The sequence below is a fragment of the Tripterygium wilfordii genome, chromosome 2 (genome assembly GCF_013401445.1).
Source record: "Tripterygium wilfordii isolate XIE 37 chromosome 2, ASM1340144v1, whole genome shotgun sequence".
Classification (NCBI taxonomy): domain Eukaryota; kingdom Viridiplantae; phylum Streptophyta; class Magnoliopsida; order Celastrales; family Celastraceae; genus Tripterygium; species Tripterygium wilfordii.
In genome coordinates this window covers 11,386,820-11,414,781 of record NC_052233.1, presented here as the reverse complement: position 1 = coordinate 11,414,781, position 27,962 = coordinate 11,386,820, and the positions used below count along the sequence as shown (strand labels likewise).

The 27,962-nt window shown below is 37.7% G+C and overlaps 5 protein-coding genes across 6 annotated transcripts; 1 reads left to right on the top strand and 4 right to left on the bottom strand.

The window, feature by feature from the left end:
- Positions 1-8: 8 nt before the first annotated feature.
- On the bottom strand, positions 9-5,162 carry LOC119980757 (beta-galactosidase 13-like). Its single transcript, XM_038823556.1, has 19 exons — positions 4,627-5,162; positions 4,449-4,544; positions 4,252-4,364; positions 4,084-4,150; positions 3,901-3,993; positions 3,670-3,813; positions 3,438-3,532; positions 3,156-3,261; positions 2,960-3,044; positions 2,762-2,880; positions 2,490-2,657; positions 2,037-2,212; positions 1,796-1,905; positions 1,601-1,710; positions 1,383-1,490; positions 1,179-1,283; positions 850-995; positions 396-741; positions 9-308 (listed from the first exon to the last, which is right to left on the bottom strand). Exons 1-19 carry the CDS (start codon positions 4,810-4,812, stop codon positions 180-182), a joined length of 2,502 nt encoding a protein of 833 aa, XP_038679484.1. The 5' UTR covers positions 4,813-5,162; the 3' UTR covers positions 9-179.
- A 3,985-nt stretch (positions 5,163-9,147) lies between these two features.
- On the top strand, positions 9,148-12,166 carry LOC119982603 (basic leucine zipper 23-like). 2 transcript variants are annotated; one of them, XM_038826074.1, is made up of 3 exons: positions 9,148-9,219; positions 9,711-10,607; positions 11,780-12,166. In XM_038826074.1, exons 2-3 carry the CDS (start codon positions 9,830-9,832, stop codon positions 11,806-11,808), a joined length of 807 nt encoding a protein of 268 aa, XP_038682002.1. In that variant the 5' UTR covers positions 9,148-9,219; positions 9,711-9,829; the 3' UTR covers positions 11,809-12,166. The 2 variants fall into 2 exon arrangements, with proteins under 2 accessions (XP_038682002.1, XP_038682012.1); XM_038826084.1 differs by lacking the exon at positions 9,148-9,219 and adding an exon at positions 9,272-9,510.
- A 1,675-nt stretch (positions 12,167-13,841) lies between these two features.
- On the bottom strand, positions 13,842-14,833 carry LOC120004763. The gene is made up of 2 exons (XM_038854055.1): positions 14,697-14,833; positions 13,842-14,581 (listed from the first exon to the last, which is right to left on the bottom strand). Exon 2 carries the CDS (start codon positions 14,572-14,574, stop codon positions 14,008-14,010), a length of 567 nt encoding a protein of 188 aa, XP_038709983.1. The 5' UTR covers positions 14,575-14,581; positions 14,697-14,833; the 3' UTR covers positions 13,842-14,007.
- A 2,827-nt stretch (positions 14,834-17,660) lies between these two features.
- On the bottom strand, positions 17,661-19,256 carry LOC120011305. Its single transcript, XM_038862396.1, has 4 exons — positions 19,206-19,256; positions 18,799-18,878; positions 17,930-18,386; positions 17,661-17,687 (listed from the first exon to the last, which is right to left on the bottom strand). The coding sequence occupies exons 1-4, from the start codon at positions 19,254-19,256 to the stop codon at positions 17,661-17,663; spliced, it is 615 nt and encodes a 204-aa protein (XP_038718324.1).
- A 6,925-nt stretch (positions 19,257-26,181) lies between these two features.
- Positions 26,182-27,377, bottom strand: LOC120008916 (heavy metal-associated isoprenylated plant protein 26-like). The gene is made up of 2 exons (XM_038859294.1): positions 27,154-27,377; positions 26,182-26,754 (listed from the first exon to the last, which is right to left on the bottom strand). The coding sequence occupies exons 1-2, from the start codon at positions 27,232-27,234 to the stop codon at positions 26,371-26,373; spliced, it is 465 nt and encodes a 154-aa protein (XP_038715222.1). The 5' UTR covers positions 27,235-27,377; the 3' UTR covers positions 26,182-26,370.
- Positions 27,378-27,962: the final 585 nt, after the last annotated feature.

The following is a 27,962-nucleotide window of genomic DNA, read 5'->3' as shown; positions in this document are numbered from 1 at the left end:
AAAGACAAACTCTTTTTCTTTTTTTTTGTATTAATGGATGAATAGAAGGTGAATTACAAATCATGAGATTGAATTTAAAATAAAGGTGAAAGAATTCTGACATCTACTTAAAAGATGAAACAATAATAAGGTTTTAAAACATTGAAAAAACTTCATGATAAAGTCCCTCTGATCTTTCTCTAATTCTTACTGAAGCCGCACTTGACTTGAACTGCCAGTGTCTTGGTGATATCTGGGCAACCATCATTGTTCTTGTCCAAGAGTTTTCTTTGAATTGGTATCTCACATTCAATCTTTCCCAAACAACGCTGCTCCAATTCAGAAAACAAAAAAAAAACTCGTCAGCCTACGTTTGGCTTGAATCGCAAGTAACAGGAATACGAATAACAATGTACCTTCTCAACAACTTCCTTTGTGATGGGGGAAGAGCAGTTTCCAACCATGTAGTTTCCACAGGAACCATATGGATCACCCCAGCTAGCGAACTCCACGGCCAGTATCGTCTTGTGATTTGGACACTTGAGGTGGGCTGCAGGTCTCACAATATCTACCACAGGGCGGATATGGCTGTTCTGTCTTGCCCATGACTTCACATGAGGTGGGTGCAACTCTGTCATGAAGCTGCAGATGGTATCTCTATCAACAACTAGGATCTCCATCGATTTTGGATCGGATGCCTCCTCTTCGAATACAACCAAGAAATTGTCTTTGGGCTTTATAAAAGCTCTTGGGATATGATATCTGGGTTAAAAAATTTCATATTAACATTCTGAAAGTATTTTATAGAGATATACATATAGTTGTTGACTAAGTATTCATGTATTGATACTGATATCGCTCGTCACTTACTCTGATTCTGAGGGCTTTCCAAGAGCGGAAAGAAAAGACATCCAGTGTCTGCCAATGCTGTTTCCATTGACCCAAACCATACCTTTGCCCATACCCGTCATTCGAATAACCACTGGGTTCTTTCCTTCTGGTGCATCAAAGCTTGCCTGCAACAAGAAGATGATCTAAGGTGAATGTTTTTTCTCTGATAAAACGTTTAATTATTATTATTATTAGCATGAGATGTGACTCGAAATTATCTGGGTTCAAGTCCTAAGGAATAGTGGGTACCACTAGGTCAAGAGTTCTTGTTGAGATGGTTGTTAATAGAAAGAAAAACGAAGCAGTACCTTGTACCATGTAAGAGGTGGTCCAACTCCATTAGCTTTTGTCCATTCAACCTTCTTTGAGCCTTCCTTAGTAAATAAGGCAAGCTTTTCTCCATCCAAGCCAACCTGCAAATCGGACATGTCCAATTCGATTATGTTACACGTTTAAAAATTATGAGTAATTCTTTAACAGTAAAGACCAAACTGAAGGAATTCCATTGATACCTGATGTGCCCAACCATTGAATGTCAGGTCAAGATTCCCAGTGTTCAATCCTAGCAACTGTACCGCCCTAGGCCCGGTATATACGCGCTCCATATAGGGTCCGCTATCCTTCATTGATTAAACAAAAAGAGAAGAAGAAGAAACTCATTAGAATCTTTTCGAATGATTCATTAACAACTGCAAAAATTAAAATTTGAAAGAGCTATAAGCCTCCTTACTGGGAATCCAATAGTACTGCATAAGAGAGTAATCGTGTTGACCCCAGGTTTTAACTTGATTTCGTTTTGGAAGACAAAGCCCTTCACATCATGGCTCCCGTGCGCAGATCCTGGAGATCAAGTTCCATATTGACAGAGTGTAAACGAAGATGATATAATACTAATAGTCATGTACTTGTTTGTCTATGTACTTACCTAGGTATTCACCGTTAACAAAAACAATCATTGCGTGACCAAGACTTGGAATCCTTATGACTGGAGATATATCTTTTCGCATTGACAAGTCTCTTCGATCCAGTGTTATACTGTAGATTAGTTTTACGTAAATATGTAAGGTTTGTTTCAGCAGCATTCAAAGAAGCACTGGGATCAGTCCAGTTGAGTTTCTCAAGTTTTACGAGTTCTTAGAAGTGAATCGGAGAAAATATAAACTTACATTGTGGAGTACCAAGCATAGTCAGTAGTATCTTTAGTCAATCCGAAGAGCTCGAATGGCCTGACAGACTTCAAAGAGAATTGGTTTGGGATAACTTCTTTGTACATCTTCCATTGGAGATTCCTGTTTGCAATCTCTGATCTCACAAAGTTCCTTGAATTATGTTGTGCGACTATCTGTTCTACACCGAAAAGAGATGCATCATTCAAACTCAATTCTTCATCAGCAAATACAAGGCCAAATCAGGTATGGTCCTGTTGGAATGTGCTTAAATGAAATAAATCACCCTCACCCAACAGGTTAGCCTATTGGGTGAAATGTCAATTTAACAGGACAAGCTTACAGTTTTTTATGCTATGGGTTCTAGACTGAAGTCGCTTCACCCCAGCGCCCAGATTGTTAAAAAGCAACCCAATTTTATTAACATTAATGATATAAGCAGTCAGGAATTACCGTCTCAGTATTGTAAACCACAGTCTTGCAATCAGGGAGGATGCTAATGGAACGTTGGGGAATGATGTAGTTCTCGCCCTTGAAGGTAACAGTTTGTGGTATCTTGGTGTTGTTGTTTACCAGAAAAGCAGCACAAATGTTTGTTCCAGGTTGCTCAAAGTAAGTGGCCTGTAAAAAAACTTTTAACTATCAAAGAACATATCCATTTTGATTAGGCAACCTCCAGTCCTCCCTCCAAATTGCTAAGTATTCATTCAATTTTAGATGCTGACCTCTAGATCTTTACCAAGGGCTTGTGTACTCGAAACCCCCCAAAGCAAGGCCTTCTTGCACAGATTTAGTGCCCTGTGCAGGTCCTTTAGATGGCCCCATTTAGGTTCCCTTTGCAAACCTACAAATCCAATATCAATTTTATATGGGAAGCCTAGTTTCTCATCCCATTAAATATGAAGATGATCATAGCAATTTACCATATTCATCGAGAGGAGCCTCATCATAATATCGAGTAGATGTGAAGTGAGCAGATGTCCTACCAAAGTTTGTGCCTCCATGGTACTACAACAGCATAAAATCAAAGATAAAATGTATCAGCCACATAATTTACCTGCTTATTGTAGTCATCATCTTCATTTTTTGAGTTGGTTAGAGAAATTCCATTATTTTTACCATGTAGTAGTTGGTAAGAGTTCCGTTCCTTGAGAAGAAACGAGCCACTGAGTAGGCAATGTCTTCTGCTGCTCTTTGAGATGGTGGGTCTCCAAACGCTCTATACCTGTAATCATTACAAGATCCATTGAAAAATCATTAGCATCAGCTTGAATCCAAGACCTTTCTTGCTTGGCATGGTACCATAATCAGCCTTTTTTGTTCTCCTCTTCTCTTTTGGGCTTCATTAAGACTTTTGAATTTGTTAAATGGCATCAGTATTGTATATGGTAGTATACTCACTGAGCTGTCCAGTTCTCAGTCCACAAGGAAGGCTTATAAGGCTTATTGGGACCTGTAAAAGTATCTCCACAATGCCTTCCATTGCAGGAATTGATCTGCACATTCAAGGATGTGGTTCAATGTATTAAATGTGATCATTCAACTATACCAAGAAAAATAAAAGAACCCTTTTGTCATTAATTTCTTAGGCATCTGCATACTTGAGAATTTTTCATGAGAAAAAATTAATTACCACTGGATCTGGGGCATCAGTCTGCTTGCACATGACCCACGGCACACCAACGTCCATCCCCACGGCCAATTTCGCTGCCCATTGAATATAGCTACTCCCCTTTTTCCTGAATGCCCTTTGTATATGGTTGTACTCGTTTTCAATCTGTGGCCGTGATTTGTTAGGGGTGAAAATGCAAACATTAATAAAGTTTATTATATCGATAATGAATATATTTGAATGGAATCAAACCTGTGCCAAGATGATAGGGCCTCCTTGAGGAGCAAACAATTTCGCTCCCTTAATTTTTTCAATGATCATTGTAACGTATTTTTTCATGTATTTCTGCAAAGAAGGATGCTTCAGTTTTAACTAGTTTCCTACAAGTGATTTAAGTAGCCAACCATAGTTATTTGAAGAGCTGAAATTGATTACCTTGAATGGTTCATTGTCAGTGCGGAAAGTAATGTCGGGGACCTCTCTCATCCAAAATGGCAATCCTCTGAGAAAAGTTAGGCAAAGACAAAGTATGAGGAATTACTGATAGATGGTGAACTATTGTCTTGAAATGACAAGGAAATGCAGCGTGACGGTTGTACTAACCCGTGATTCCACTCGGCTTGGATGAAAGGCCCAAGCCTGAGAGTTACATACATATCATGCGCCCAAACCAACTTAATGAACTTTACCAGGTCATATTGTCCTGTAAAATTGTACTGCAAAAATGTACATATACATGAAAATCCATATTCCATAGAAAGATAACACTTAACATTTCACCTTGACATTTTATCGAATACCTGGCCTTGCACCGGCTCATGGACATTCCAGAATACGTAAGTCTGAATTAGGTTCAGACCACCCTTTTTAGCCCTCTGAAGAATGTCTGGCCACATCTGAAAAAAATTGAAATTCAACACATTAGACCAGGATTCATCAATAACAGGTTGAATTACAAACTGGGTTTTACTCTATTACATCTGGGGTGCTACGGGTGTAATGGACTGATCCCGAAAACAGAAGCACCCTTTTGCCATTGATCATCAAGGATCTTCCATCATAGGTCACACTACCAGTTGCTAATTTTTTTCCTTCATGGGCATTAATGGTGGACACCACCAGTAAGAAAAGAAGAGTGATGAGAAGCAGTCGACTTGCTGCCATTAGAGGAAATCCAAAAAGACACACAAAGCAAAGAAAGAAAGAAAGGCAGGCAACAATAGAGAATAAGAGAAAGATCAGGAGGGTGATTGAGCTCAAATATGAAACTCCTCTTCCTTTGGGAAGGATGAGGCTCCCAAAAGAAGCTGAATTGAAATCCCATATAGAAGGCAATGATATAGGAGAAGCTCATGGTGAATACAAGGTCTTAGAGGAAAGCTCGGAACACTCTGTACGCTTCATTGGTTCTCATTGGTCTTGGACAGGAGAGAGAGACAGTTAATGGGGGGAGTTGGAATCTCTAAAACCGGAGCTTTAATTGACCTTGTAAGCTAACAACAACTCTATTTTGGCGGGTGATGCAACTGAAAGTCTGAAACTTTGAACAGTCAAGTTTGTGTCAGTTCTCTCTCTATTTTTGGGACACCGAATCATGCCATTGGGCCAGGCCTGTGGTGGTATATCACTAGCTAGCCTATTGGAATCTAAGAGTTGGGCCAGGCCCATTATTACTTGTTAAGCGGTTCCTTAATCCATGGCTCTATTTGACATAGTGGAAATCTTTATTTTCAATGCTAGTGGAAATGCTGTGAAAAATATGATGAGCTTAAAGCTGGGAAATATGCTATGAGATGTTTGGTGAAGTAAAAGCTGACGCTAACGGAAAAACTGTTGAAATAAAGTATTATAATATTCTTTTTTATTTTTTTATTAAAATTAATCTAATAAATATAATTATTATTAAAATTAATTTTAAGTATTAATTTAATTAATCAAATATAATTTATATTTAAAATTAATTTTAAGTATTTTTTAATTAATCAAATTAATTAAACTTACATTTATTTTATTTTTTAATTAATATTTAATTAATCATATAAATTTTGTTACATTTATTGTACTTTTAATTAATTTATACTTTTTGTTAAAATATCATTAAATTTAAATCATTAAATAATAATACTTTATTTATGTATAAAAGTGTGGGACCCACACTTTAAAAAATAAAAAATAAAAAACAAAAAACTGTAGTAGAGTGGAAATGCAAAAGAGCTCCCTAAGGGGGCTTCTTTTACGCCAACGGATCTGTTGGCTCCGCTGTGTTGTTTGGCACAGCAGAAGCGGATCCGCTTCCACTTATGTTGTGCCAAATAGGCACCATGTGTTGTGAATTGTGGTTCAACCTACTTCATGCAGTGCAGGTAGTAAGTAGCGTGTAACTCACCCACCTATCCATCGAAAAATTGACAAATCCTGAGTTACAGGAAAACCACGCAACTCATATGGATCAGTTAAGACCTAGGTTGAGGCCCGGTGTAGGAAGATAACGTAGGGTCATATTCGCACACGTTAGGCTGAGCAATGACTTATCTCGCACATTGCAATAACGGAAATACTCATGGGACTTGAACTTACGACCTCTACTTACGCTAAGAGTTAATGCGGTCAAGTTCATCATCTCAGCCAACCACCCGTTATTATGATAATTGCTTCTCATTTTGCTATCTTGATGTTAAAAACTAAAGATGATTATGTCTTTCTTTGAATAATTTTTGTGATCTGATTACTTTAATTTAGAGAAAGAAAAGGAGATACTGACTAATTAGGACAATAATTCCAAAACGTTACAAAGAAAATTAAATAGGACATTGACATTCTTATAATTAGACAGACAATAGCAACAAGGGTAGATAAATCTCCCTTGGATTTATTCTTGATTGCGGTAGAGCGAGCTAGATGTGCTTGAGACGATGATCAGATGAGACTCGCCTCACCGTCAGTGAGAGGGCGGGGGAATTCTCGGGGACCTGATAGGGTTATTGAATTCACTATCGAAAGAAAAAGGGCAGCAGCCTGGAATGTGATACACACAACACAAATTCTGCAAATAATACATAGGTGGTGATGATGATGAGCCCCCACCACCACCAGCCGGAACATCTCTAGCTGCAGTACTAACATCCGCAATCATCATCATCATCATCAAAGTCGCGCTGAAAATCAAGAATGGAGTAGCTCTCTTGTTTATCAGAAAGGCCATGGCTGATTTACTTGAGAGAACTGTCTCTGTAAATGGATTATATATATATATTACATTTTACCTGAGAATTCATCAACATTTCATGATCCTTTGGTAAGTAAGTTGTATGTGGTTATGGCACATTTCATGTGTGTTTTGGTACGTTGAATGTGGTTAAGAAGTGCAAATTTCATGCTCAATTGGTAAGGATCTAATGGGCCAAGCCTGTACCCATTTAACCATCCGCATCCAAGCGTATGAGCCCAGCACAGTTGGGCCACAATAAATATTTGGGCCACCCTAAATTTCACATTATGGTCTGCATATTATCAGGAAGGTCCGTTTAGTTTATTTTTTCATTTTCTGTTTTCATATTGTTTTCAAGTGATTTTCTACTTCTCATGTTATCTAAAATGAATAACAAACATGTTTTCAGGGTTGTTTTCTGTTTTTCAAAAAATAAACGGAAAAATACATGAAAACAAACATACCAAACAAACCCTAATTTGCAACTAAAAATAGTATCAATTGGTTGTATCCCTGAGAAAGACGGTACGTGGACACTCTGAAAATGAAGATCAGTAAGAAAACCAAGAATACCCAAATTCAAGTGCAGAATCGCATTTGAGTCTAACACTGCTTGATGATGGTGACGATACCTAGTAGTCTAGGACGGACGGATCAGTAGTAATCGTTCTTTCAAAGAATACGTGAAAGCAAGGTGGAGCAGATCGTTTAATCCATTAGTTTGTGGGAATAGGTGTACGTAGAAGTGACATGCAAAGGTGACAGACAACATGGAAGAACCAACAGCTAAACTTTATCTGCTAATAAAGACATCTACATGTCACAATTTACCATCTTTAATATTGTAATTATATGTTTGACGAGTCTCCATTTGTCCACTTGTTAGGTCTGGTATAACTCGATCCAAGGTCCTCCATAACACTGGAGTATTGTCTCGATCCTATTAAACGGTCTTCACCTGTTGGGTCTGGCTAGCATAACCCAATTCAGGGTCTAGCATAATACTAATTGGAACTCCAAAATAATCCCTCTTCACTGCCAAGAAAACAACGCGGTAGCTTCCTCCCCCGGAGAGCTTTCAGTTTGGACCAAGTCATCATGATTGGCTTCGGACTTAAAAAGTGATCGACTGAATTTTGTTTGGTGGTAGCTAGTCATGTTGCTTTGATGGGTATGAATTGATATTAGGGTTCCTTTAATCCTAATTCCTGTGGGACTTTTAGTCGTAATGTGATATTGAACAAACATAATACATAATTAGATTAGGCTTGAAGGTATTTTTGGAAAATGATAAGTTATTTGTCATCAAGTTTTATCATGACGATATTATTAATAATTTGTTATTCGGACGTAAAATAATATGATAGAATAGGTCAATAAACCATCACTAGATTTTGGACCCACATTGTTCTGTTGCATTTATAGTAATAATAAGTTAATAACAACAATAATAATTGAGAAAACAATCTTTTAAGACCACCAATAGGATTTTTATTTTATTTTATTTTATCGAGTTGATTCTTGACATTCCATATAAATTCATGGGTCTTAAGTCTGAAATATCTCATCAATATTTTAGGATCACACCCCTGATAAAATGATAGTGAAACACTCTGATCCCGTGTAGGGAAACTCCCGAGAATACAATGCATGAGTTCAAAAGTTTACTCCGACGAGGAGGGGCCAAGAGACCGCGGCTACTTAAATTGGAGGTGACAAAATTTAGTCTGGTCTAGATGATCGATTATGTTCGACTTGGATTAAATCAAGTTTAAACATAAGTTATATGTCTGAAATTCGGGTCCAAAAACAAAATTTGTGTCATATTTCAAAAATGACCATAGTCCAAACATATAAATCTTGCCTGGTTAACTTGTTCGGACTCTAGTCCGAATTAGGTTATTATCCGATTTACTTGTTCGGATTTAAATCAATTTGGGTTTGATCAATTATGTACGTCTGAAATTCAATCCAGATTAAGGCCTGGACATATAAATATTTCACAAACACGTGATATTGTCCGACTCAAAATCAGTTTGGAATTGATTTTTTTCCACCCCTAACTTAAATGACCACTGAATCACATATTATTCTCATTCCAGGGCCACAATCATTAAATATTATTGCTAAAGAATCAAAAGTACATATGTATTCACCTTCTGGACCCTCACCGACCACAGATTGTGTCACAAATTAGGTTCTTACTTGTTAGCCCAGAAATTTTTCTTTATTTAGCTATAAGTCCCTCAAATACGTATAAATTGATAGACAAAGTAGACATTTTGACTTTGGGAAAGGGAAGAGCTATTTCGGAGAATCTCTCTCACAACCAAAGCAGTGGCTTCGCTGGCTGCTTCTCTCTGGTACGTCCATTTTGCGCTTTGTTTCTTTTGCTGCGAAAAATCAATCATGGAAATGTTGACATGTATTTGTTTCCATACACGCTAGTTTTTTTAGGGTTTCATTGTTTTTCTTTTTCGCGCTGTCTATAAAGTCTGACCGTGTTTTCATGGCCACTCTTCTCAAAAATCGCCTCAAAGTCTCCCTCTCTATGGTTTCGACTTGAGGTTTACTTCGATTTTGTTTTCCTTTTCTGCAATCCTTAATCGCATCTCGAATTTCAATTTTCACTGCAACTTAGGGACTCGACTCTGGTAAGTCTTAATTCTTATGATTGGATTTGTTGAATCTGGGTTTTTTAAAAAAGTTTCGTGTTTGGTTGAATATCATCTGGGTTTTTTCGAAATACTTGAATTCTTGGTGTTTCTGTTTTTTTTTCAATTAATTTTCAACTCAATCCTCTAATTGCTAGTTGTTCTTTAGTATTGAATAATCTTTCTTTTGGTGTTGCTAGATACCATTGAAGACAACAGTTGGCTTCCTCTGGCAATTGGTTGATAATCAAAATCTGAAATTTATCACCTTCTGGTTATATTTTACACTTCACGTTAGTTGATTTGCAATTCTGGGGTTATGGACGACGGGGAGGTTGATTTCTCAAATCAAGAAGTGTTTTTGGGCGCAAACATGGGGGATATTCCAAATTGCTCTATGGACAGTTTTTTCGATGAACTTCTCAAGGACAATCATGCTTGCAGTCATACACACACTTGCAATCCACCCGGCCCAGATTACTCGCATACACATACTTGTTTTCATGTGCATACCAAAATTCTGCCTGCAGCATCTGAGGATAAGGTTTCAACTGATGACACTGCAGAATCGGACGAGAAGAAGCCAAAGAAACGACCCTTGGGGAATCGTGAGGCAGTTCGCAAGTATAGGGAAAAGAAGAAGGCTAAAACAGCATCTTTGGAGGATGAGGTTATAAAATTGAGGGCTTTGAACCAGCAATTGATGAAGAGGTTGCAGGGGCAGGCGGCATTGGAGGCGGAGATCACGAGACTTAAATTTATGCTTGTGGATATCCGGGGGAGGATTGAAGGGGAGATTGGATCTTTTCCCTACCAAAAATCTGCTAATATGAAGTTGGGTAATCCAAATCTGCCTGGTGCATATGTAATGCATCCATGCAACATGCAGTGTAGTGATCAGATGTATTGCCATCATCCAGGAATGGAAGGCAATAGTGGAGAGGGTATATCAATGAATGGGCAAGGTTTCGATGGTTGTGAATTTGAGAATTTGCAGTGCATTGCAAACCAGAATTCAGGAAGCAAAGAGCTGCCCGGTTGTGGTCTTGGGAGTGTAGATACCAATGCCAATGCTTCTGGTGCCAAGAAGAGGAAAGGTGAAATTTAAAAACCCTCTTCTTTGTTTCATAAATGTCGGCGATTCCTTTCTATACCTTGAATTGGATTTTGCTTCATTTTGTTTAGCATCTAAATTTTGTTAGGACTTAGGAGCATGTGGGACAAGCATACATTATAAATTAAGGGTTCTTTATATTAACCTTCCGAGGAATCAGGAAGGCTGATGTGGCTGTTTTGAGGGCCTATGGCTATTGTTTCCCTTTTGAGCAGGAATCAAGATACGCATTTCAAGCTGTGCTTTAGTTTTTGCAGGGTCTATATGGTAACGTGTCGTTGAGAAGTTAGTAGCATGGTGTTCATTTCGGTCCAAGTTTAAATTTTATTTCTTGGGGTTGAACAGCATTTCAGTTTAGGAAAGCATTTCCTTTAAGAGCATTCTTTAACAAGTGTTCCTCCAGTCCCTTTTGCATGTGCACGTACATGCTCTTGTGTGAACAATTTGAGGTAGGCTAATGAATCATCTACGTGGAAGAGATATATTAAAAATTAAAATCCTCCATTATACAAATTATCAAAAAACAGGGGAGAGAGAGGGGTTGAAAATCAAGACTCTCACAATAGCATCAGGAGGTGAAAGTTAATGTTGGATGGTTGTCCTGAAGTACGGAATAATAAAAATGATAACCAAGCGATCTATACATGGAAGCTTGCAATCTTTGATAGCATGCTTACTTATTATATAACTTTTCTTAATGAAGTTATGATGCTGTATGGTCTGTTAGCCTGATTTCTGGTAAATGCATCTTATTATATTTTCTTTCTCCATATCTTTGTTAAATTTTCTATTTTGGCCGATACCAATTGTGGTTTTTCTGTCTACTCAATACTTTCTGAAATACCCTACTGGATAGGTGATAAGATTGGAGAACAGTTTTTCCTGGCATAAATCTAATTCTGCTTGTAATATGGTTTTTTTTTTTTTTTTATCTTTTCTTGCTGGTCATTGATCCAACCTAAAGTATCTAATCAGTTTAATGGTTTAACAAATGGTATGAATGGCGTAAACTGTATTTCCCATTGTCTGGTTTTGTTTTTTATTTTCCCGTTCTCTTGTATGTCAAGGATGTCTCGGAAGGGGCAGTAGGCTCTGGGACACTTATTGGTTGTTACGTTTGTCAATCACTGATTGTGATGTGGTCCATTTTTATAGGAGGGGCTCGTGCTGGAAATGCGAATTGATGTCCTTCTCAGGTGGCATTGTCGTTCGATGTTGGGGTGCTTAGTGCCATGCAATAATATTTGCAGTTTTTATTTCGTCAGGTCAGGTCGACCGATGTTCTTTATTTCATTTGTCTTTTGATATGTCTTCTTTGCCATCTCCTGGGTCCTCAGTTTCATTGCCTATCTATTTTAAGCAACCTCTGTTTGATTTGTTGCTTATCGAGCCGGGGGATCGGCCTCAAGCCTACGTTTGTAAACAGAACCTTGGTTTGTCAATAACTAGTAGAATCTGCAAGCACCTCCAGTGTAATGGTTTTCCATCAAGTTGAATTCATTTTTATAAAGCTCAGTGGGTAAACTGATCGATTTAGTAAAAGTTGATATGCAATTCTTCATTCATCCTTGATTGTTAATTACAGAATTTAGGAAGGTGGGATTCCTTTCATGATCAATACTGTGGGCTTTTAAACAGGTCAGCTACAAATATTGATCCAAGCTTGTGCATTTTTCGTGGAATGTTTGCAATTCAGTTCAGAATTTTAAACATTTGGTGTTTGATAGAGTCACCCTAGAAAATAGGAGATATATGATAAGATTCCTGAGAATTACAGCCCTAAGAAGATGAAATAGCAAACTGTATATAAACCCTAGCAATTCGAGGAGCTAGGAAACCTCCCAAAAGAAAACACTAGAGTCCAAAAAACTGAGGTCTCCCTCCTCAGCCCCTCCTAAATAAAACAGAAACCCAAGAGCAGCCAATCAGGATAAAACAAGTGCTCCCAATCCCATCAGGCCACGTGTCCACTCTTTTTATTCCTTCTTTTCTCATACTGCTTGACCATTGGTCTAACAGTGTTGTAGTTGTAATTTCATTTTTTTTTTTTTAATGGAGAGGGGATTCGAACTTTGATCATAAAGTGAGATTGATAAACGTCTTGACAAAGATGACAGATTACGCAACGGATTATCATGTCATTAAAAAAAAAAAACCTTTATAATTGATATATGTCATTGATAAAGACCACATAGATTAGTGGAGGGCAAAAGTAAAAGTGTTAAAATATGTGTACTCTCACCTGGCACGATACCAACACCCCAAAATAGCTCTGCCCTTTGTATCCTACTAAATCTATTGACCGTTAGTGTATATATATGCATTTTCTATATATGGGCCTCTTGGCCATTGTAAGTTGACTAAAATGAATCAAGTCTCCTTCTCTCTCCACTTTGTCTACTTCTTTCTAAGCTCTTCTACGTTTTCTTATCCCTCTATTTCTGCAAACACAACACAGCAATGTACAAAATTCTACAAGAAAAGGGCACTTTATCAGTTTATTTTAACAGATTCTTCAAATTACAGACAAAATATCATTGTTATATATAGTACCAGATTGTACTATAACCCCTTTACACTCTAAGTTTTCTCCAGAGGTCATCAATGGTTTCAGCTGACAGCTGACAAAAGGCACAGGGGTTATCATCAATAATGCCTAGCCCAAATAGCTTAACTCTAGTATTGACTTTCCCACTTAAAATAAGCCATATGAACAACTCTAACTTTGCCCAGAAACTAACTGCAGCTTGGGATTGAGTGATTGTTGTTTTTCTTTGTATTAAGAACAAAAAAAAATACCACATCACATCGATTAGACTTTACCGATGGGGTATACATGGACAAAACTCACTTCTATAAACACCAACTAGATCGTTTCCCAAGTTTAGTGACTTGAGTTTAGCCCATTTATTGTTGGATTTGGGAGGAATAAACCCTTGAAAATAATCTAATATATACACAAAAATCGAAATCCCAAAACAGACAATAAAATTGATTGTTTGGGGAAAGTGATTTATAGATTCAACTTGAGTTGAGGTTACATGCAACAAAAGGAAAATACGTACCGATCAACACTATCTATCGGGACAGAACCAATTTTGTTTTTTGAAACATTGAGGACATGAACGAGACATTTTAAACGTAAATAAAGTACATAAACGAGAAAACGATACAACTTTAAGAACATGAAATATGATTCAGCCTTATTATTCTTATTACTATTTTACACGACAGAATGAGTAAAATATGGCCTGAAGTAGAAAGTAGAAACACACTTGCACACACAGTCTAATACAAGAGTCAAGACATTTTATTTATTTATTCATGCACCAACATGATCTGCATGCGTCCGACTTCTTTGGCTCTTCAACTCAGCACTAAGTTTATTGATCAGAAGCCCGCAAATACCATCTCTCCAAGGTGAGACAATACCATAGAGCAGCAATCATGTGTGAGCCGTAGATGAGCAAAGCAACAAGCACAATCGTACACAAATAGACCACAGATTGGATAGCATAAACGTTCCCACAAGACAGCTTCCCAATCTTGATCTCCACGACGTTAACCATCGAAAGCGTCAGAAGAACAACTCCAACAAACGACGCGATCCCTGCCACCGACACCAATATGTCCCGGTTGTGCTTGAAAAGCCCGAATTCGCTATCTAATAGGTTTCTTGTGTTGAGGACGACTTTGCAAGTCGTGGCGGCGAGACTTGATAGGAGGAAGAATGCGAATGAGACCACCTCGTAGAGGATGAGCCTTTGTGCCGTCCCGGGATCGGCATCACACTCCTTCCGACCTCCCAGGTTGTGCTCGTTTGAAGATGCCAGTGATAACCCCACGAATACGGCGATCGTGAAGAGTGAATTCATGGCAACGATGTCATCTAGTGCTTTAATTTGTACATCGATAAATGTCTTTCTCTTCCTCTCCTCGTCGGTGCTCATTATATCGCTGAAACAAAAACAAATCAAACTAGAAAGATTGATATGCAATCAAATTCATGAATGAAGAACAGAACGCACATGCACTATTGATTAACTAGTTACTAAGGGGAAGGAGTACTCACCCAAATTAAATAAGCTCGATCGATCGAGAGAGAAGATTAATCAATTCTTGAGAATGATTGCACTTGTACGTAGCTATATTTATAGGCAGTGAGGTAACTAAGCTCCACGATTAATTGATTAATGGTTGTTAATTAAGCTCCACTTTTTGGTCTCCTTTTGCATGAATACTGCACCACTATTCTTAATTCTTGATTTCCAGCCATATTGGCAAAAACTGATGAAAGGAGCTTGTTTTGGACAGAAGGATCACCATTCGCTCACGCCAACACATGAAAGAAGTTCACAATGGGGGCCGGCTATTGTTAAAATAAGGAATTTTAACTTGAGTGTTCCAGTTAAAGTGTGAGACTTGAAGACTTTGGGGCCCAAAGGAGAGAGAAGTCATGCTTGGAAGAAACAATGAAAGGGGAAGTAAAGAGCTTAGCTCACATGGGAAGCTTAATAATATTCTAAAAGTCAAGGAATTGTGGGACCCGGTGGACCAATAAAAACATGCAAGAGATGTTTTAATCCAATTGAAGTAAAAGAAGAATGCTTGATATTCAAAATGTGATTCACGTTTAACCCCCATGTTAAACGACGATGCTGGCTAAACATTAAAAAAAAAAAAAATGTACACAAGCATATATAATACATGTGGCACGCCACATATGCATATTGACAGGAAAATTTCAAATTGAATTAAAAATGAAAAAAAGTGAGTTTCTACTTTTCTCTCACGTATTCTCTTTTTCTTTATCTTTTTCTTTTCTTAGTTTGAGATTAAAAAATTTAATTAAAAAAATTAGAGGACTTCTCAGTAAAATAAATCTATGTGACATGCTGAGATGGAATGCCACATAGATTATGTACACTTATATACAAATAATTTAGGTATGATTATCATTTTTCAATGTTAAGTGAGTCTTATATGTGTGTTTATAATCAATGACTATTTCACACGTCACATAAATTTGAGGATAAAAAGTAGGTTTTATTTTGGGTGGAGAGCCACATTCTCTCTAGTTTTTATTGTGTTCTTGTTTAGTTTTATGAATTCTTATTATTTAGCTTTCTTGTACTGTAATATGAGAAACTAATCCATTTGTTAGGTCTCTAATGTAGCCTAGTTATGAATACTCTGTGACTGTGAATTTGGTTATGCTAATTCAGAAATATTATTCCATGTTACTATTAATTTGTATGTTTAATGTTTTCAAATATCTTATCAATATTTGAATGATTTGATGTTTTAAAATGAGATCGAAAGGAGGTGTTTGGATTTATGCTTCAGATAATAGATATCATAAGTTGTATGAACCATATGAATATAAGGGCATGATCCATATGGTTGCTACATGATTGTTCAGAAAACTTAATATATTTTTTTTGATAACCATGAACAATAATATACAAATTTATATTTTGAGCATATAAAATATAAGCATAAACACGAGCCAGGTACGTACATACATTTTTCACCTAATAAAGTGTAAATTGAGCCAAAACTGAATGCGCCATCATTTCTAAAAGTTAGCTCTTGAATTTATTTATTTTTCTAAGAAATCCGAGCTGTTAACCTTTTCAAATGTGAATTCTAGCTTTTCTCCCGTTAAGTTGTCATGTGATTGTTTGTAGGATTTATTTTTTTTCACTCGTGGTTGCCATGCACGTGCATGCCAAAAAGGCCAGTAAAAAAGATTGAGAATTATTAACAAGGACAAGGTCATTTTTTTAAAAAATTTTTTAGTCGACAATAGTTTACAAATAAAACCTCGTACTTTTACAATGTGTTCCAAAAAGTCCTTTTACTATAAATGGGCGTTCAAAAAAGCCCACACATCATAGCGGAAATATCTTGGAATCTGTTTGTCAACCTATCACGTGCTTAATTAAGCCTTTCATGATAATTATTCTATCCAAATAATTGTTAGGCTTTAATTAAGCTTCCTATCATAACTATTCTTTCTAAATATCTTGCTTTCTGGGAGAGTACTTGGGTTGATGTTCCTCTTTTCCCTTTGGTGAGGTTTTCTTATGTTGTTGGTTAATTGGTTTGGATGTTCGGAAAATTTGCGTCTTATCGATTGTTCTGCGTCAGAGGATTATCTTTGTATGATTACTACTCACACTTGAACTTTGATGGTTTTCAATCGTGAAGCATTTCATATCTTATGGTTTTTTTTTTCCTGGCATATATCTAATTATGCTCGTGATGTGGTATTTTATAATTTCCTTGCTGGTCATTGATCCAACCAAGTATCTAATCAGTTTAATGATCTCACAAACAGTATGAATGGTGTAAACTGTATTTCCCATTGTCGGGTTTTGTTTGTTTTCCCTTCTCTTGTATGTCAAAGATGTCTCAAACGAGGCAATATGTTTTGGGACTTTTGAAAATCTCAACTATACTCACATCAAAGATATGGTCCGCATGTCTAATCCCAATCATTTTGATATCCAAAATGGCACGGTAAAGTGGTGCCCATAGAAAAGGGTTCTTCATATTAACCTTGTGTGAAATTGTAATAGCCAAAATAAGTCATGACCCCACTTTGACAATTTAACTATGCCATGTCAGCAAATCGTCAACAGTGCAATACTCGAAGAATACCCACTTCTATAAACACCAACTAGATCGTTTTCCAAGTTTAGTGAGTTGAGTTTAGCCCACTTGTTGGGCTTGGGAGGAACAAACCCGTAAAGATAATCCAATGTATACACGAATCGGAATCCTAAAACGGATAATATAATTGATTGTTTGGGGAAAGTGATTTACAGATTCGACTTGAGTTGAGGTTATATGCAACAAAAGGAAAATATGTACCGATCGACACTATCTATCGGGACAGAACCAAGTTTGTTTTTGAAACAATGAGGACATGAACGAGACATTTTAAACATAAATAAAGTACATAAACGAGAAAACAATACAACTTTAATAACATGAAATATGGTTCAGCCTTATTATTATTATTACTATTTTACACGACACATGAGTAAAATATGGCCTGAAGTAGAAAGTAGAAACACACTTACACACAGTCTCTAATACAAGACATTTTATTTATTTATTCATGCATCAACATGATCTGCATGCGTCCGGCTTCTTTGGCTCTTCAACTCATCACTAAGTTTATTGATCAGAAGCCAGCAAATACCATTTCTCCAAGGTGAGACAATACCATAGAGCAGCAATCATGTGTGCGCCGTAGATGAGCAAAGCAACAAGCACAATCGTACACAAATATACCACAGATTGGATAGCATAAACGTTCCCACAAGACAGCTTCCCAATCTTGATCTCCACGACGTTAACCATCGAAAGCGTCAGAAGAACAATTCCAACAAACGACGCGATCCCTGCCACCGACACCAATATGTCCCGGTTGTGCTTGAAAAGCCCGAATTCGCTATCTAATAGGTTTCTTGTGTTGAGGACGACTTTGCAAGTCGTGGCGGCGAGACTTGATAGGAGGAAGAATGCGAATGAGACCACCTCGTAGAGGACAAGCCTTTGTTCCGTCCCGGGATTGGCATCACACTCCTTCCGACCTCCCAGGTTGTGTTCGTTTGAAGATGCCAGTGATAACCCCACGAATACGGCGATCGTGAAGAGTGAATTCACGGCAACGATGTCATCTAGTGCTTTAATTTGTACGTCGATAAATGTGTTTCTCTTCCTCTTCTCGTCGGTGCTCATTCTATAGCTGCAACAAAAACAAATCAAACTAGAAAGATTGATATGCAATCAAATTCATGAATGAAGAACGCATGCACTATTGATTAACTAAGGGAAAGGACTCACCCAATTTAAATAAGCTCGATCGAGAGAGAAGATTAATCAATTCTTGCGAATGATTGCACTTGTACGTAGATATATTTATAGGCAGTGAGCTAATTGAGCTCCACGATTAATTGATTAATGGTGGTTAATTAACTACGTACATCCATCATTTGGACTTTCTTATCAAAATGTGCCTACATTTTACATATTTTATGCATCACTTTACACTTGGGTTTTTTGTTTTTGTCTCCTTCTGCATGAATACTACACAACCATTCTTAATTCTTGAATTTCCAGGCATATTGACAAAAAGTGATGAAAGGATTCCACTTTACCTCTTTATTTGGCAATTGCCAAATAAGATATTTAACTTGAGTGTTCCACTGTTCCTGTTAAAATGTGACACTTCAGGACGCTGGAGCCCACGTGTTGAAATAAAGGAGAGAGAAGTCATTCTTGGAAGAGGAAGTAAAGAGCCTAGCTCACGTGTGAAGCTTAATAATTATTCTAAAAGTGAAGAGTTGTGGGATCCAGGGGACCAATAAAAGGAGAAGAAAATAGGATTCCTACAACGCGAAAACAGGAGATGTTTTAATCCATTTGAAGTAAAGAATAATGCTTTTATATCCAAAATGTGATTCGCATTTATTCCCCAAATTGATGCGGAGTAACGATAGTTGGAGAGTCACATTCTCTGTAGTTTTATGAATTCTTATTATTTAGTTTTTTTTTGTTGTAGTACGTCATCCCCGTGGAACTCCGACCACCCAATAAAGTACATGCAATGCGACATCTCTGATTTCAGAGATGCCTGTGACAAGCTATCCCAATTCACGAACGTCGCCCATCGAGCCCAAGCCCCTCAAAGCCATGTAGAACTCGAAAACATTCCAGGCCATAACAACTCCATATCTGTGCATATTCCAAAAAATAATAAGAGACAACTCTAGATCTGCTTCTGTTTGAAACTGTTTAAGACTTCTTAAGAAATAATAAGAGACGAAACAAAAGGAACTGAATTTGTGATCTTGAGGAGTGGATTTGAGATTTTATGGTTTTGGGATTTGAGATTCAAGGTAGGGTGTATAGAATCCATGTTGTTGGATATATATGAGATTGTTTTTCCGGTAACTTACTGATTAGCTAAGAATTTAAGTATAAAATTATTAGTTAAGAATTTAATTATTTATTTATTCTTTAAATAAAAAATTCTTTAAATTCTTTAAATATTCTGAATAAAGTAATGTCCATGTCTGTAATCACAGCATAATAAATTATTATTATAATCGAATATTTGACACACATATGTCAAATTCAACCGATTGTCAACAAAGCCACCAACTCGTTGGTGTACATGGTCTGAAGTCGAAAGTAGTACACTCTAGTACAATACATTTATTTATTCAGTCGATCAAAATTAGTTCAAACTTGAGTCGTCCTCTTTGGCTCTTCCTGTTGGCTCTTCTTCTTTGGCTCTTCCTTTATGTTCTTCCTATAAAATTCATCGACCATTTTCTGCATTTTCTTGAACGCATCATTTAATTTATGAAGATACTCATTCAACTTCCCCTCTCTCAGCTCTCTCTCTTTATCGAAAGAATGGCTTACAGCAAATACCATGTGTGACCCGTAGATAAGCAAAGCAACAAGCACAATCACACACAAAAAGGCCACAGAGTAGATAGCGTAATTGCTCCCACAAGACAGCTTCCCAATCTTGATCTCCACAACGTTAACCATCGAAAGTGTCAGAAGAACAACGGCTGCAAACGACGATATTGCCGACACATACAACAAGGTGGCCCGGTTGTACTTGAAAAGCTGGAATTGTTTATCTATATGCTTTCTTGTGTTCAGGACGACTTTGCAAGTAGTGGCGGCGAGACTTGATAGGAGGAATAATGCGAATGAGACCACCTCGAAGAGGACGAGCATTTGTGCCGTGCCGGGATCGGCATCACACTCAGCGCGACCTTCCAGGCTGTGTTGGTTTGGAGATGCCAGGGATAACCCCACGAATATGGCGATGGTGAAGAGTCAATTCACCGCAACGATGTCATTTAGTGCTTTCAGTTGTACCTCGATTATATTTTTCGCCTTTTCCGCCATCTCCTCATCTTCCTTTTTCTTCTTCTCCTCTTCATTTCTCTTATCCGCTTCTTCGCTCATGATTTTTTTCAGGAATCTTGTGCCCCTCTTCAATATTAATTTCGGTGCTCGGGTTCATTATGTCAGCTGAAACGAAAACAAATATCAAATTAGAAAGATTTAAATTCGTGAACAAGACCTATTGATCATTAAGTAAGAGGACTCACCCAAATTAAATAAGCTCGATCGATCAAGAGAGAAGATTAATCAATTCTTGTGAATGATCGATGGTGTTTTAGTTAATCTTCTTCACTTGTGATGCGACTCTAGTCATAGTTATAGGAAGTAACCCAAGCTCCACGAATAGTGGAAATGTTAATGTGTTTTTGCATGAATCCGACACAAATTATTCTTAATTATTGATTTCCAGGATTATTGACAAAAAAATTGATGAAGGGAGCTGCCTTTGGACACAAGGATCACATTCGCTCGCCCGAGACACATTGAAAGAAGTTCACAATTGGGGCCGGTTATTGCAAAAATAAGGAATTTAACTTGAGTGTTCCAGTTGATTGATTCTAAAAGTGAAGAGTTGAGGGACCCGGCGGACCAATAAAGGAGGAGAAAAATAGGATTCCTACGAGGCAAAAGCAAGAGATGTTTCAATCCAATTGAAGGAAAGAATAATTATTGATATCTAAAATGTGATTCACATTTAACCCCCAATTGATGCGGAGTGTTGAATATTAAGTGAATCATATATACGTGTTTATAATCAATAGTTATTTTACATGTCACATAGATTTGAGGGTAAAAAAGAGGTCTTATTTTGGGTGGATGTAGATTGTAGCATTACTCTTGAAGGAAACCATGTGGGCCCGCTGGCATTTAGTAATTCAATTAGAAGTAGGGTTTTCAAGAAACTTTTGGCTACTACATAAGAGAGACATTCGGCAGAGAAAAAGGACAGTTGGAGACATTCTCTCTAGTTTTTATTGTGTTCTTGTTTAGTTTCATATGTTCTTATTATTTAGTTTTCTTGTACTGTAGTATGAGGACACAATACTTGTGATCTCCAATGAGGAAGAGGAGAAGGAGAAGGGAAGTTAGGGTATTTTTTTTTATAAGACTTATAGTGTATTGTAGATTTTGGGTTGGGTTAATGGGTAGAATAATAATAATAAAAAGATAAAAAAAAAATTTGGTGCCCTGGGCCGGTCTGGTGCCCATAGTCCTTGCTTTGGTTGCTTTATTCTATGGATCGGCCCTGATTATCCATTTTAGATTATTCAGTTCTCGTAGATATATCTGATCCGCATAGCTTTATTTTTCTTGGGCCTTCTCACTCAATGATTCTTGAGCACAAGAAAAGGCCTCTTGATTAGTAGGGACTTGGGTTTTATAAACCCACATGCTTGGCTTATCCAAGCAATGTGATACATTTGACAGGGACACTTATTGGTTGTTACATTTGTTCATTGGCTGACCAGAGTTTTCAGGAGTCTTCAAGTGGCATTGTCGTTATACGTGCGGGTGCTTAATCCCATGCAATAACAGAAGTGATAGAGATCCCAGTAATTAATTATGTCCCTTGATTGATGTGCATCAGGTTTTGTAGACCCTTACACTTACACCAACCAATGAATGGCTAAGATTGATTACTGAGATCTCATTTACTGGGATCCCTAACATTTTTGATGCAATAACATTTGCTGTTTTGCAGTTTTTGTTTCCTCAGGTTAACCAATGTTCTTTACTAATTCTCTGGTCTTTGGATATGTCTTCTTTGCCATCTGTTGGGTCCTGAATTCCATTGCCTATCTAATTTAAGCAACCTTTGTTTGTTCGATTTCTTGCTTAATCGAGCCGGGGGATTGGGCTCCAGTATTATGGTTTTCCATCAAGCTTGAATTCATTTTTATAAAAGCTCTAATTGGTTTTAAGCAAATCCAAATACAATTTCTCTTTTCTGAGACAATACCATACAGCGTACATCATGTGAGTCCCGTAGATGATCAAAGCGAAAGCCATAATCGCACACAAAAAGGCCACAGAGTGGATAGCGTAAGTGCTCCCACAAGACAGCTTCCCAAGCTTTATCTGCACAACGTTAACCATCGACAGTGTCAGAAGAACAACTCCAGAAAAGGACGCGATTCCCGACACCGACAACAATATGTCACGGTTGTGCGGGAAGAGCCGGAAGTCACTATTTAAGAGCAGCCGTGTGTTGAGGACGACCTTGCAAGTCTTGGCGGCGAGACTTGATAGGAGGAAGAATGCGAATGAGACCACCTCGAAGAGGACCAGCCTTAGTGCCGTGGAGGGATCGGCATCACACTCCTCGCGACCTTCGAGGCTGTGTAATTCGTGTGTGGATGCCATCGATAACCCCACGAATATGGCGATGGTGAAGAGTGAATTCACGTGAACGATGTCATCTAGCGCGTTGAGTTGTACCTCGATCACATTTCTCTCCTTTTCCTTCATCTCCTTCTCCTTTTCCTTCATCTCCTCTTCCTTTCTCTTCTCTTCCTCGCTCATGGATTTTTCACCCTCTTCAATGTCCGTGCTCATTATATATGTCTCTGAAACAAAAACAACAAATCAAACTTGAAAGATTGCGATACAATCGTATATATGAGCTCAAGCGAGAGAGCGCGCGCTAGAGAAGATTAATTAATTCTTAATTTGTTGCTAATGATGCATGTTGTTTTAGTTAGCGACTTCACTTGGGATTGATGCAATTTTGTAGTGTTATTTATAGGCAGTAATAAGCTTAAGCTCCATGATTAATTAAACTAGGTGGTTACCCCGTGCTTCACGCGGGATTTACTGTATTGTGTGGTCAATGACCAATATCATACTGACACCACGACAATTGCTGAAGTTTTTTTTTAGTAAAATATAGTTTACTTGGTCATAAGCTATGCCTATCATTCAGGTAATCACTCACTTGGTTTAAAAATCACGAATTAACAAAATATTTTAATTAATCAAATTACTTGTACTGTTACATATATCTCAGTCTTAGAGAAGCAAATGTTAAAGTTTCCTCAATTGATCCTTCTAGGATGTGGACAACCAATTCTTGTGGGTAGCCTTTCAAAATTGTTTGTGGTAACATTTTTTGTTACCTTAGTTTCTTTACCCTCTGATACCTGTGTTTTTAATTTTGATTTGTGCATGTATAAATAGATCGATGACCTCAGAAAAAAAGTTTTCTTTTGTCTAGTTTGTAGTAATTTGCCAACATGATTAATGATTGTCTATACAATCAGATATAGTGCTAAGAAAACCCTCAATAAGTTAGTTTCATAATAATTTTACTTGAGTTCTATAATAGTAGAGATAATTGGAATACCAACTATTGTTGTGATCCGTCACATTACTGAAAAGAAAGAAGCTAGTTAGGCGTACAAAGTCTGAAGTAGAAAGTAGAAAGTAGAAACACACCCTAATACAAGACATTTATTTATTTATTTATTCAGTCGAAATTGGTTCAAACTATGGGATTATCAACATCTGCATCTGGGTCCTTCTTCTTTGGCTCTTCCTGTTGGTTCTTCTTCTTTTGCTCTTCCGGCCGTTTGTTCAGTACCCCATCTAATTCACCTATCAATGCCTGCATGTCTTTCAACTTTTCATTTAGTTGAAACAAACCGAATTCATTTTCTCTTCGTGGAGACAATACCATACAGCAAACATCATGTGACTCCCGTAGATGACCAAAGCAACAACCACAATCGCACACAAATGGACCACAGAGTGGATAGCGTAAGTGCTCCCACAAGACAGCTTCCCAATCTTTATCTGCACAACGTTAACCATCCACAGTGTCAGCAGAGCAACGGCAGCAAACGACGCGGTTGCTGACACCGACAACAATATGTCCCGGTTGTGAGGGAAAAGCCGGAAATCGCTATTCAACAGCTTTCGTGTGTTGAGGACGACTTTGCAGGTCTTGGCGGCGAGACTCGATAGGAGGAAGAATGCGAATGAGACCACCACGTAGAGGACCAGCCTTTGCGCCGTCCCGGTATCGGCATCACACTCCTCGCGACCTTAGAGGCTTTGTTGGTTTGGAGATGCCAGAGAAAATCCCACGAATATGGCGATGGTGAAGAGTGAATTCACGGAAACGATGTCATCTAGTGCTTTCAGTTGTACCTCAATAATATTCTTCTTCTTTTCCTTCCTCTCCCCTACCCTTCTCTTCTCGTCTTCACTCATGATTGCGGTGCTCATTATGTGGCTGAAACAAGAACAAATCAAACTAGAAAGAATATTGATAAACAAGCAATTAAATTAGGAGACTCACCCGAATTATATAAGCTCGAGAGCTTGCTGGAAAAGATTAATTTGTTAATTTGTTGTTGCTAATGATGCTGTTTTAGTAATCTACTTCACTTGGGGATGCAATTCTAGTGTTATCTATAGGCAAAAAGCTAAGCTCCATGATTAATTATTTGAATGGTGGTTAATTAGCTACATCCATCCTTTAACGTCCGAGCCACTAGTTAGAATCATAAGAATGGTGTGTATCACTCGTGATCAGGATTCGAATCCTCCTCCCCCGTTTCAAAAAAAAAATGACAAAAAGATACTTTTCGTCCCTCAACTATGGGGCGAGTTTCATTTTCATCCCAAAACTTTTTTTTTTCTCCCATTTTTGTCCCTCAACTATTGGAAAGTACCATTTTAGTCTTCCAAGTGAGATTGAGGTCAAAAAATGTTTACGTGACACCTATATGGCACGTCGAAAAAATCTGATCTAACGAACAATGGGATGTCACGTCGGATTTTTTCGTCTTCAGATTTATTCGAGATACAAACGAAGAACTTTCTCATAATTGGGGGATGAAAAGGGAAGGAAAAAAAACTCATGGACGAAAAGGAAAATGTTTCCTTGGCAATCAAAATGTCCCCATAAATCACGTGCCTTTATTAGTTTCTTTCCCGCTATATTTGTCAAATTTTCATTGGTTTTGGGCTTAGAGAATTCCAGAGAGTCGAGAAAAACATATTTTAATAAAGATACCCACCATGTACAAAAGTGTTCCCAAAAGAAGCTAATCGACCGCTGATGTTGGGCTGGCTCTTCTTCTTATGGGTCTATAACTTATTCCCATGTATGGGCTTATCACTGATTACTGATTAGCAACATCATGGGAGCCTGGACCCAGCACATTTTCAAAGCCCAGAGAGCCTAAAACATGATTGGTCAGTTATCGATCCATTGATTAGTTAAATTCATATTAAAAAAATAAAAAAAAATCAATTGTTTACACCCCTACACTCTAATTCTTATATTGTTCCAAGTCCATTTTAATTTTCAAGACAATTAATCATTTCCCAACTTTGAACTAGCTGAGGATTTCCGATTGCAGTTTCAACTACCTTCAAGGACGATCTCAGGCTGATCACTCTCAACAGATTTGTTCCATACTTAGTCTTAGGGGGAAAAAAAAACATCAACAACATAAAAAGGGATATATTTTGCTTCATTTATTAACCACTCAATTGAATTATGCAAAATCGTTTTGAAATTTTCATCCATGACTGTTGTGAGATTTTTAGTCACACAAAAGCACACGTATTATCTTGATTTTGAAATATTGACAAACTAATACACAAAGTACATAACTTAATTTACATAAACATAACATTTGAATTACAAATTGCTTCAACTTCAACAACTTAATCAATACATATATTCAACAGATAAAAGGGAAAAAAATTTAGTGTTCTACATCCAAATCCCACCAACACAAGAAGCAAAAAATACAATCCTAACCACAAATTCCTTATCATGATCATCACATGATAGAACAAGCTTGAGGGTTATCATCACTGAAAGCAGTAGTATATCTAACTTCAGTGGAGCTGGCACGTGCCAGCTGGACAGTCTGTGGGTCCATGGCGTTTCGCACGTACCCGGCTGGCGCCTTCTTGTCATACACACCAGGAGCATACGGGTGCTCCACGACGTCGTAAGGAACGTATGGCCACAGCTCTGCCCTCTTCCCCGTCCGATGAGCCACGCGTGACACCACCTTGGACGGATCCACGTATCCGATGACTGTCAGCTTGTTGGACTTGCGGTCCACATCCACCTGCGTCACACCCTTCATTCCTTCCACGGACCTCCTCGCCTTCCGCTCGCATCCGTCACAGTCCAGCTTTATTTTGATCTCCACCGTCTGATCACAAAACACATGAATTAAGAAGAACGGTCATCCTACTCATCCGGGTCGGGTGAGATTTGAATTTCGAAGAGAAAGTACAGATCCACAAATAAGATTCAAACAGTAATGATAGGCATCCCATATCTATGTTATCCTAGTTATGTTATCCTAGTTGTTTGAATTATGCACACAGAATTTTATATCCACATCATGCGAGACATGTCGAACGCACGAATTCATTTGAATCTTGTGCGTTCAACTCAACAGTTGAGAATTTGAGATAACTAATTGTGAAATCTTTATCATTTTTGAAACTCATATTCAGACATAAATGATAAAACTATAGAAGCAAAGATAAGCTTCGCTAGAGCAACTAAAAAGTACAAAGCACAAAGCTATCGAGACAAACCATACCTGAAACTGCTTGCGTTTCTTGTGCCTAGAACGTCCATGGGAGCAATCAAAGAGATCTGAAAAATGATCGAGAGCACCCATTTCCTTTTGGGTTTTTTCAGACACTTGACAAAAAGATGGGTAATTGGGTACAAAGACCGAATTTACACAGATAGTCCTCTTGAGTAGACGAAACAAAATACTTCTTTTAGAGTGAAAATGCTGCTGTAAAGATGGAGTTGGTGTTGTCCAAGTGGAGGACAAGGGGGCCTCCATTTATAAGCAGCTTTTTTTGGTGAAATCCAGACCGTTGGTTTGTTTAGTGGTAATTTAGTGCTGGATCGGCACTCCACGTGTCCATATTTGAATTTGAAATCCATGGTTCAACGAGGCTATCCATGCACCGGCCAACGTGGTTCAGATAAGCAGCGTCGGTTACGATGTAAACCTCATCTCCATCTTTTGGTGGGGACACGGGACTTTATTTTGGGTCACGGTTTGTCGGTTTCCCACCTATCCGTAATATCTTCGATCATCAAACTAACTAAATATTAATGGGAACTCTCCCAATTCTGGTTTGATCCCTTACACAGATTCTGTGATTCTATCCTGTTCAAAGTTCTCTGAATATGCATGTATTCCAAAAGATAAATCGAAAGTGTGCATTCAAGGAATTATCAATTAAAGTTTTTTTTTAAATTACGAAAGATTCGAACTCGAGATCTTTATAAAATATTACATACATGACTATCATATGAACTATTCGTCATTCTCTTTCAGTTTGAAGTTTGAACTATATACATATATATATCACGTATCAGTGGTGATTC